General features: G+C 51.9%; 1 protein-coding gene across 1 annotated transcript in view; it reads right to left on the bottom strand.

Moving 5' to 3' along the window:
• Window positions 1–250: 250 nt before the first annotated feature.
• The window catches only part of LOC144488217 (cingulin-like), a gene marked incomplete at its 3' end in the record, with an annotated part of 67,436 nt that continues 56,156 nt past the window's right edge, over window positions 251–11,530 (bottom strand). The window contains exons 4-6 of the mRNA XM_078206244.1: window positions 2,804–2,901; window positions 1,079–1,148; window positions 251–352 (exon numbers count right to left, since the gene is read on the bottom strand). Of these exons, the coding sequence (XP_078062370.1) occupies window positions 251–352; window positions 1,079–1,148; window positions 2,804–2,901 (270 nt within the window). The remainder of the gene's footprint in view (window positions 353–1,078; window positions 1,149–2,803; window positions 2,902–11,530) is intronic.

Here is an 11,530-nt window from a genome sequence, read left to right as displayed (position 1 = left end):
CCGGAGCTCCCTCCCTAACAGCACTGTAGGTGTACCTACCCCACACACGGGACTGACTGATGTCCAATAACAATCCTGGAATTCCCTCCCTAACAGCACTGTGGGTGTACCTACCCCACACGGGCACTGCGGCGGGTTCACCCACCACCTTCTCGAGGGGCAATTAGGGATGGGGGATAAACACTGGCGCCCGGCCAGCGACGCCCCACAACCAGTGAAAGAATTTTTTTAAAGGTGTCGAGTAACTTACGATGAATTCTTCGTCCAGTTTTTGCTGGAGTTCCGCTATCTTTTTCTCGAATTCATTCTTCTGCTGAGACAGAGTCCCGAGGTCAGGCGATAATTCAGCGTACTAAAGAAATTGAGAGCATTAAAGTTTATTTATTAGTGTCACAAATCGGCTTACATTAACACCGCAATGAAGTCACTGTGAAAATCCCCCAGTCGCCACACTCCGGTGCCTGTTCGGGTTACACTGAGGGAGAATTTAGCACGGCCAATCCACCCTAACCATCACGTCTTTCGGACTGTGGGAGGAAACCGGAGCGCCCGGAGGAAACCCATGCAGACACGGGGAGAACGTGCAGACTCCACACAGACAGTGACCCGAGCCGGGAATCGAACCCGGGTCCCTGGCGCTGTGAGGCAGCAGAGCTAACCCACCGTGCCACTGCAAAACTGCGATGGGCTGGGAGAAACAAAGCCAAGTCTTATTGTTTTGCAATTGAGAAACGTAGAAAGCAGGGACCAATATGGCAATATCAGAGAGGCCCGTATATCTCGTGTTTCGAAGAATGGGAGCCAATGCAACACATGGAAGTGCGAGTGGTTGGGGTCTGGAAGGCACTATCTGGAAGCGTGGTGGAGGCAGGTTCAGTTGAGACATTCGATAATTAGATGGGATTTTCCAGCATTGTTCTGTTTTTCTTTCAGATTCCAGCATCTGCAGTATTTTGCCTTTACACTAGATGATTACTATTGAGCACAGTGATGTAAACTTGTTCTATGTGGCCACACAGAGGTCGAACGATCAGACATCAACTACAGTCCAGGATGAGTGGGCAAGGCTGCTCCTTACCTTAGCGTCTTGAAATTTGTCAAACACCAGGTTCGCTTTCTTCCGCAAGAAACTCTCAGTTTCTATACTCCTGTTGGGGAACATCAGTGTTAACGAAGTTATGTTTAACTAATAACCCAACCACAAACCTCACCAGACTCACTCCCCCGTGGGAGCGAGTGCCACATTCTTCCCCCACTCCCCCGTGGGAGCAAGTCCCACATTCTCCCCCACTCAGCCCGTGGGAGCAAGTCCCACATTCTCCCCCACTCCCCCCATGGGAGCGAGTCCCACATTCTCCCCCCACTCCCCCCGTGGGAGCAAGTCCCACATTCTCCCCCACTCCCCCCATGGGAGCGAGTCCCACATTCTCCCCCCACTCCCCCCGTGGGAGCAAGTCCCACATTCTCCTCCACTCCCCTCCGTGGGAGCGAGTCCCACATTCTCCTCCACTCCCCCCGTGGGAGCGAGTCCCACATTCTCCCCCACTCCCCCCGTGGGAGCGAGTCCCACATTCTCCCCCACTCCCCCCGTGGGAGCGAGTCCCACATTCTACCCCACTCCCCCCATGGGAGCGACTCCCACATTCTACCCCACTCCCCCGTGGGAGCGAGTCCCACATTCTCCCCCACTCCCCCCGTGGGAGTGAGTCCCACATTCTCCCCCCACTCTCCCCAGTGGGAGTGAGTCCCACATTCTCCCCCCACTCCCCCCCGTGGGAGCGAGTCCCACATTCTCCCCCACTCCCCCCGTGGGAGCGAGTCCCACATTCTACCCCACTCCCCCCGTGGAGCGACTCCCACATTCTACCCCACTCCCCCGTGGGAGCGAGTCCCACATTCTCCCCCACTCCCCCCGTGGGAGCGAGTCCCACATTCTCCCCCCACTCCCCCCAGTGGGAGTGAGTCCCACATTCTCCCCCCACTCCCCCCCGTGGGAGCGAGTCCCACATTCTCCCCCACTCCCCCTTGGGAGCGAGTCCCACATTCTCCCCCCACTCCCCCCGTGGGAGCCAGTCCCACATTCTCCCCCCACTCCCCCAGTGGGAGCGAGTCCCACATTCTCCCCCCACTCCCCGCCGGTGGGAGCGAGTCCCACATTCTCCCCCACTCCCCCCGTGGGAGCCAGTCCCACATTCTCCCCTATTCCCCCCGTGTGGGAGCGAGTCCCACATTCTCCTCCCACTTCCCGTGGGAGCAAGTCCCACATTCTCCCCCCCACTCCCTCGTGTGGGAGCGAGTCCCACATTCTCCCCCACTCCCCATGGGAGCGAGTCCCACATTCTCCCCCACTCCCCATGGGAGCGAGTCCCACACTCTCCCACTCTCCTGTGGGAGCGAGTCTCACATTCTCCCCCACTCCCCATGGGAGCGAGTCCACACTCTCCCGTGGGAGCGAGTCCCACATTCTCCCCCACTCCCCAAGGGAACGAGTCCCACATTCTCCCCCACTCCCCATGGGAACGAGTCCCACATTCTCTCCCACTCCCCCGGGAATGAGTCCCACATTCTCCCCAGTCTCCGGATAGACGTTTCTCCCGAATTGAATTTGTTAGTGACTATCTTATGTAGCAGCGTCCTGTTCTGGTCTCTCCCTCACACAAGGGGAACATTTCCCCATGTCTACTCTCTGAAAACCTTCCATATTAATAAAGAGTGCCCCAGCCTCCTCTTTCCAAGGGGATATAGAAGACGCAGCGTGTTCACCAATAAGCACAGGATCACAGTTCAGGTGTTGCGCACTCACCCTTCCTTCAGTATCTTGAAGATCAGCTGTTTTGTAAGCTCGTCGCTGGCAGCTGAGACTTCTTGCTGATCCTTCAAAAGGTCAGGGGTAGATTTTAGCTGTCAACACAACGCAACATGAATAGGCACTTCAGGCAATACAAGCCTGCACAACTTCACTTGGGGCCTGGATGAGGGAGGCTCCCCACAACAATCTCCTATCAGAGTAGGTCAGAGGCTGGGAATCCGGCGGTGAGTAACTCACCTCCTGACTCCCCCAAAGCCGGTCCACCATCTACACGGCACAAGTCAGGAGTGTGATGGAACACTCTCCACTTGCCTGGATGAGTGCGGCTCCAACAACACTCTCCACTTGCCTGGATGAGTGTGGCTCCAACAACAATCTCCACTTGCCTGGATGAATGTGGCTCCCAACAACATTCGAGAAGCTCGACACCATCCAGGACAAAGCAGCCCCACTCGATCGACACGCTGACCACAAACACTCACTCCCTCCACCACCGACGCAGCCATGTGTACCATCTACAAGATGCACCGCAGCGACTCACCAAGGCTCCTTCAACAGCACCTTCCAAACCCACCACCTCTACCATCTAGAAGGACAAGGGGGGGGCAGCAGACACATGGGGAACACCCACCGCCTGCAAGTTCCCCCTCCGAGCCACTCACCATCCCGACTGGGAAATATATCGGCCGTTCCTTCACTGTGGCTGGTGTCAAAATCCCTCCCTAACAGCGCTGTGGGTGTACCTACCCCATACGAGGACTGACTGATGTCCAATAACAATCCCGGAATTCCCTCCCTAACAGCACTGTGGGTGTACCTACCCCACACACAGGGACTGACTGATGTCCAATAACAATCCTGGAACTCCCTCCCTAACAGCACTGTGGGTGTACCTACCCGACACACAGGGACTGACTGATGTCCAATAACAAGCCTGGAACTCCCTCCCTAACAGCATTGTGGGTGTACCTACCCCACACACGGGGACTGACTGATATCCAATAACAATCCTGGAACTCCCTCCCTAACAGCGCTGTGGGTGTACCTACCCCACACACGGGGACTGACTGATGTCCAATAACAATCCTGGAACTCCCTCCCTAACAGCGTTGTAGGTGTACCTACACCACACGGGGACTGCAGCGGGTTCAAGATGGCGGCTCACCCACCACCTTCTCCAGGGGCGATTGGGGATGGGTAATAAATGCTGGGTCTGGTCAGCAACACCCACATCTCCGTGAAGGAATAAAAATAGCGGCATACAAGGTGAACTACACAGACTCTGAAAGCAGTGATTAGCGATGGAAAGGGATAGGTATATACCGAAGGGCAGGAGTTATAGCTGGGGGAAAGGAAATTATGATGCGATTAGGCGAGATTTAGGATGCATAGGTTGGGGAAGGAAACTGCAGGGGATGGGCACAGTTGAAATGTGGAGCTTTTTCAAGGAACAGCTACTGCGTGTCCTTGATAAGTATGTACCTGTCAGGCAGGGAGGAAGTGGTCGAGCGAGGGAACCGTGGTTTACTAAAGAAGTTGAATCTCTTGTGACGAGGAAGAAGGAGACTTATGTAAAGATGAGACGTGAAGGCTCAGTTAGGGCGCTTGAGAGTTACAAGTTAGCCAGGAAGGACCTAAAGAGAGAGTTAAGAAGAGCCAGGAGGGGACATGAGACGTCTTTGGCAGGTAGGATCAAGGAAAACCCGAAAGAATGACGAGGGTAAGATTAGGGCCAGTCAAGGACAGTAGTGGGAAGTTGTGCGTGGAGTCAGAAGAGATAGGAGAGGCACTAAATGAATATTTTTCGTCAGTATTCACGCAGGAAAAAGACAATGTTGTCGAGGAGAATACTGAGATACAGGCTATTGGACTAGACGGGATTGAGGTTAATAAGGAGGAGGTGTTAGCAATTCTGGAAAGTGTGAAAATAGATAAGTCCCCTGCGTCGGATGGGATTTACCCTAGGATTCTCTGGGAGGCTAGGGAGGAGATTGCAGAGCCTTTGGCTTTGATCTTTATGTCGTCATTGTCTACAGGAATAGTGCCAGAAGACTGGAGGATAGCAAATGTTGTCCCCTTGTTCAAGAAGAGTAGAGACAACCCTGGTAATTATAGACCAGTGAGCCTTATTTCTGTTGTGGGCAAAGTTTTGGAAAGGATTATAAGAGATAGGATTTATAATCATCTAGAAAGGAACAATTTGATTAGGGACAGTCAGCACGGTTTTGTGAAGGGTAGGTCGTGCCTCACAAACCTTATTGAGTTCTTTGAGAAGGTGACCAAAGAGGTGGATGAGGGTAAAGCAGTTGATGTAGTGTATATGGATTTCAGTAAAGCGTTTGATAAGGTTCCCCATGGTAAGCTATTGCAGAAAATACGGAAGCATGGGATTGAAGGTGATTTTGCGGTTTGGATCAGAAATCGGCTAGCTGTAAGAAGACAGAAGGTGGTGGTTGATGGGAAATGTTCATCCTGGAGTTCAGTTACTAGTGGAGTACCGCAAGGATCTGTTTTGGGGCCACTGCTGTTTGTCATTTTTATAAATGGCCTGGATGAGGGCGTAGAAGGATGGGTTAGTAAATTTGCGGATGACACTAAAGTCGGTGGAGTTGTGGACAGTGCGGAAGGTTGTTGCAGGTTACAGAGGGACATAGATAAGCTGCAGAGCTGGGCTGAGAGGTGGCAAATGGAGTTTAATGCGGAAAAGTGTGAGGTGATTCACTTTGGAAGGAGTAACAGGATTACAGAGTACTGGGCTAATGGTAAGATACTTGGTAGTGTGGATGAGCAGAGATCTCTGTGTCCATGTGCATAGATCCCTGAAAGTTGGCACCCAGGTTGATAGGGTTGTTAAGAAGGCGTACGGTGTGTTAGCTTTTATTGGTAGAGATTGAGTTTCGGAGCCAGGAGGTGATGCAGCTGTACAAAACTCTGGTGCGGCCGCACTTGGAGTATTGCGTACAGTTCTGGTGGCCGCATTATAGGAAAGATGTGGAAGCATTGGAAAGGGCGCAGAGGAGATTTATTAGGATGTTGCCTGGTATGGTGGGAAGGTCTTATGAGGAAAGGCTGAGGGACTTGAGGTTGTTTTCGTTAGAGAGAAGAAGGTTAAGAGGTGACTTAATTGAGGCATACAAGATGATCAAAGGATTAGATAGGGTGGATAGTGAGAGCCTTTTTCCTCGGATGGTGATGGCTAGCACGAGGGGACATAGCTTTAAATTGAGGGGTGATAGATATAGGACAGATGTTAGAGGTAGGTTCTTCACTCAGAGAGTAGTAAGGGCGTGGAATGCCCTGCCTGCAGCAGTAGTGGACTCGCCAACATTAAGGGCATTTAAATGGTAATTGGGTAAACATATGGATGATATTGGAATAGTGTAGGTTAGAGGGGCTTTAGATTGGTTTCACAGGTCGGCGCAACATCGAGGGCCGAAGGGCCTGTACTGCGCTGTAATGTTCTAATCCACAGCAAAGTAATAATGCTGTAGAAGTCTTTCCCATTTAACACAGGTCACCTCAAATGATCAAAGCCACGCCAGCATTTATAGACATTGGCTGCCATTCTCCGGCCATTCATGCCGGCGGGACTCTCTGGTCTCGCCAGTGGCACAACCCCTGCCGCTGGTTTCCGGGGGTGTGTGTGTGTGTGTGTGTGTGTGTGTGTGTGTGTGTGTGTGTGTGTGTGTGTGTGTGTGTGTGTGTGTGTGTGTGTGGTGGTGGCTACAGTGGAAAAGTAAAATAAAGTTTATTTATTAGTCACAAGTAAGGCTTACATTACTGTGAAAACCACCTAGTCCATAAGACCATAAGACATAGGAGCAGAATTAGGCCACTCGGCCCATCGAGTCTGCCCCGCCATTCAATCATGGCTGATACTTTTCTCATCCCCATTCTCCTGCCTTTTCCCCATAACCCCCGATCCCCTTATTAATCAAGAACCTATCTATCTCTGTCTTAAAGACACTCAATGACCCGACCTCCACAGCCTTCTGCGGCAAAGAGTTCCACAGATTCACCACTCTCTGGCTGGAGAAATTCCTCCTCATCTCTGTTTTAAAGGATCGTCCCTTTAGCCTGAGGTTGTGCCTCTGGTTCTAGTTTTCCGACTAGTGGAAAACATCCTCTCCACGTCCACTCTATCCAGGCCTCGCAGTATCCTGTAAGTTTCAATAAGATCCCCCGCCCCCCTCATCCTTCTCAACTCCAACGAGTACAGACCCAGAGTCCTCAGCCACACTCCGGTGCCTCTTTGGGTCAATGCACCCTAACCAGCACGTCTTTGGACTGTGGGAGGAAACCCGAGCACCCGGAGGAAACCCACGCAGACACGGGGAGAATGTGCAAACTCCACACAGTCACCCATTCCCATTGAAAGCGACGGGATCAGAAAACCCTGCTGCCAGCGAATGGCGTGGCACCTCCAGTCGCCAAGGGGAGGCCAGAGAATCGCGTCCATTATCTGACTGGTACGATCAAGGCAGTTTTAGCTGTGGTGAGGTACAGATCTTGGGTGGATAGACAGATGTATGGGTCACGTCGATAGTAAAGCCAATTATACTGTGGGCTTACTGCGTACAGTTTGCTCTCCCTACCTAAAGAAGGATATGCGTTTGTTCGTCCTATCATGGGATGTGGGGGGCGTCACTGGGCCAGGCGCTCGGGCCATTTCGGACAGGGCGGTGAGCGGGCGGCCATGTTGGGGAGGGGGATCGTGTGTATGTGTGTGTGTGTGCACGCGTGTGTGTGTGTGTGAGAGACACGGAGGCAGTGCGACAAGAGGATGAGGGATTGTCTTGCGAGGAAGACAATCTACAGGCCCCTGTAGAGTTTAGATGAAAGGAAAGGCAATCCTGTTAAAATTCTCGGAGGGTTTGACGAGGGGAATAGTGCGGGAAAAGTGCAGCTCAGGCCGACCGCAGGGGTAAGCTCTGGGAAGCGAGGGTGGGGGGGGGGGGAATGGAGAGGTAGAGGAAGATTCTACGATTGTACGAAAACATCCGACTGCTCTTGAATTTAAATGGCAGGGAACAAGCTACCTAACAGCAATCCCCACGAGATGTCAAACATGGCTAAAGCCCCGAATGGCTTGGCCAACATGTAAAGGGATATTTCTGGGAACATCCACCGTCCACTTCAGAAAAGCTCACAGATCAGTTGTCAGTGGAGATTCAAAGTAAAGTTATTAGTGTCACAAGTAGGCTAACATTAACACTGCAATGAAGTTACTGTTAAAATCCCCCACATTCCAGTGCCTGTTCAGGCCAATCCACCTAACCCGCACATCTTTGGACACTAAGGGGCAATTTAGCATGGCCAATCCACCTAACCCGCACATCTTTGGACACTAAGGGGCAATTTAGCACGGCCAATCCACCTAACCCGCACATCTTTGGACACTAAGGGGCAATTTAGCATGGCCAATGCACCCTAACCAGCACGCCTTTCAGACTGAGAGGAAACCGGAGCACCCGGAGGAAACCCACGCAGACACGGGGAGAACATGCAAACTCCACACAGACAGTGACCCAAGGCGAGAATCGAACCCGGGTCCCTGGCGCTGTGAGGCAGCAGTGCTAGCCCACTGTGCCACCGTGCCGTCCACAGACTCGATGGGCCAAAGGGCCTCTTCTGCACTCTATGATTCTATGATCACTCTTGCAACTGACCCTATCAAAAGACATTGAATAATTCAGTTTGAAGTAAAGGAAATCCAGCTGTCTCGCCACCCACCTCCCGCCAAAAATACATCGCCTTCCCTTTTCATTCCCTCTCGGCATGGGCTGGGCTGGTGTTTATTCCCCATCTCTAATCGCCCTTCGAGAAGGTGCTGGGTGAGCCGCCATCTTGAACCCGTCGCAATCCCCGTGTGCGGGGTAGGTACACCCACACTGCTGTTAGGGAGGGAGTTCCAGGATTGCTATTGGACATCAGTCAGTCCCCGTGTGTGGGGTAGATACACCCACAGTGCTGTTAGGGAGGGAGTTCCAGGATTGCTATTGGACATCAGTCAGTCCCCGTGTGTGGGGTAGGTACACCCACAGTGCTGTTAGGGAGGGAGTTCCAGGATTGCTATTGGACATCAGTCAGTCCCCGTGTGTGGGGTAGGCACACCCACAGTGCTGTTAGGGAGGGAGTTCCAGGATTGTGATTGGACATCAGTCAGTCCCTGTGTGTGGGGTAGGTACACCCACAGCGCTGTTAGGGAGGGAGTTCCAGGATTGTTATTGGACATCAGTCAGTCCCCGTGTGTGGGGTAGATACACCCACAATGCTGTTAGGGAGGGAGTTCCAGGATTGTTATTGGACATCAGTCAGTCCCCATGTGGGGTAGATACACCCACAGTGCTGTTAGGGAGGGAGTTCCAGGATTGTTATTGGACATCAGTCAGTCCCCATGTGGGGTAGATACACCCACAGTGCTGTTAGGGAGGGAGTTCTGGGATTTTTACCCCAACCACAATGAAGGAACGGCGATATATTTCCAAGGGACGACACAATCGCTCAGTGGTTAGCACTGCTGCCTCACAGCGCCAGGGACCCGGGTTCGATTCCCGGCTTGGGTCACTGTCTGTGTGGAGTCTGCACGTTCTCCCCGTGTCTGCGTGGGTTTCCTCCGGGTGCTCCGGTTTCCTCCCACAGTCCGAAAGACGCGCTGGTTAGGGTGCATTGGCCGTGCTAAATTCTCCCTCAGTGTACCCGAACAGGAGTGTGGTGACTAGGGGATTCTCACAGTAACTTCATTGCGGTGTTAATGTAAGCCGATTTGTTACACTAATAAATAAACTTTTTTTTAAAACGAAACTTTACAGTCTGAATGGCTCGGAGGGGGAACTTACAGGTGGGGGTGTTCCCCATGTGTCTGCTGCCCCCCCCCCCCCCCCCCCCCCCCACCGCCCCCTGTCCTTCTAGATGGTAGAGGTGGCGGGTTTGGAAGGTGCTGTCAAAGGTTTTACCATCCCGCGCCTGACCGATGTTGTTGCTGATCTGGAGACACCCGAAACCAAGCGTCTGAGGTGGAAAGTTAAACATTACCCGAGGGTGATTAAATAAATAATCAGGAGGTTGAGCAGAGAGGTCACGTTAATGACTCGTATTTGCATAGTGCATTCCATGTGAAGGAGCACTGCAAAATGCTTCACAGGAGCATGACGTTCAGCCACGCGAGGACACAGATATTAGGACAGGTGAGGCCACACCTGGAGTACTGTGTACAGTTCTGGTCTCCTTACTTGAGAAAGGATATACTGGCACTGGAGGGGGTGCAGAGGAGATTCACTAGGTTGATTCCGGAGTTCAGAGGGTTGGCTTATGAGGAGAGACTGAGTAGACTGGGGCTATACTCATTGGAATTCAGAAGAATGAGGGGGAGATCTTATAGAAACATATAAGATTATGAAGGGAATAGATAAGATAGAAGCAGGGAGGTTGTTTCCACTGGCAGGTGAAACCAGAACTAGGGGGCATAGCCTCAAAATAAGGGGAAGCAGATTTAGGACTGAGTTGAGGAGGAACTTCTTCACACAAAGGGTTGTGAATCTGTGGAAAACCCCGCCCAGTTGAGGCTACCTCATTGAATGTTTTTAATGCAAGGATAGATAAGATTTTGGAACAGTAAAGGAATTAAGGGGAGCGGGCGGGTAAGTGGAGCTGAGTCCACAAAAAGATCAGCCATGATCTTATTGAATGGCGGAGCAGGTTCGAGGGGCCAGATGGCCGACTCCTGCTCCTAGTTCTTATGTTCTTATCACAGAAGGTTTAGCCAAGGAGGCCAGTTTTAGAAGGACTGGAAACGCTAACAGTTTCTTTCTCTCCATAGATGCTGCCTGCAATCTGGGCTGAATTCAGTGCCACGCTGAGGGAGTGCCACACTGCCAGAGGCGCAGTCTTTCAGATGAGACACTGAACCAAGGGCCAGGTTTGTCCGTGCATGAACTGTGGTGCAGTTCTGTTCACCACGTTATAGGAAGGACATGATTGCACTGGAGAGGGTGCGGAGAAGATTCACCAGGATGCTACCTGGGCTGGAGGGTCTATACTATCAGGAGAGATTGGATAAACTGGGGGGGTTTCCTTGGGGCAGCGAAGGTTGAGAGGGGACCTGATTGAGGTGTATCAGATTATGAGGGCATAGATAGGGTGGACAGGAAGGAACTTTTACCATTAGCAGAGGGGTCAACAACTAGGAGGCAGAGATTTAACAGAACTAGGGATCATAGTTTGAGGATAAGGGGTACACCTTTTGGGACTGAGGTGAGAAATGTCTTCACCCAGAGAGTGGTGGAATTCACTCCCACAGAAAGTAATTGAGGCCAAAACGTTGTGTGATTTCAACAAGAAATTAGATACAGCTCTTGGGGCTAAAGGGGTCAAGGGATATGGAGGGAAAGAACATAAGAACTGAGAGCAGGAGTAGGCCATCTGGCCCCTGCTCCGCCATTCAATAAGATCATGGCTGATCTTTCCGTGGACTCAGCTCCACTTACCCACCCGCTCTCCTTAATTCCTTCACTGTTCCAAAATCTATCTATCCTTGCCTTAAAAACATTCAATGAAGGGGGGGGATCAGGTTATTGAATTTGATGGTCAGCCATGATCAAATTGAATGGCGGAGCAGGCTCGAAGGGCCGAATGGCCTACTCTTGCTTCTAGCTTCTATGTTAGGGGGTGAAAGACTGAGAGGGGAGTTGAGGGGAATCTTTTTCAACAAAGAATGGTGGG

The sequence above is a fragment of the Mustelus asterias genome, unplaced genomic scaffold (assembly GCF_964213995.1).
Source record: "Mustelus asterias unplaced genomic scaffold, sMusAst1.hap1.1 HAP1_SCAFFOLD_1378, whole genome shotgun sequence".
NCBI lineage: Eukaryota > Metazoa > Chordata > Chondrichthyes > Carcharhiniformes > Triakidae > Mustelus > Mustelus asterias.
The sequence above is the reverse complement of the archived record's forward strand: the minus strand, read 5'-3'. Positions and strand labels throughout refer to the sequence as shown.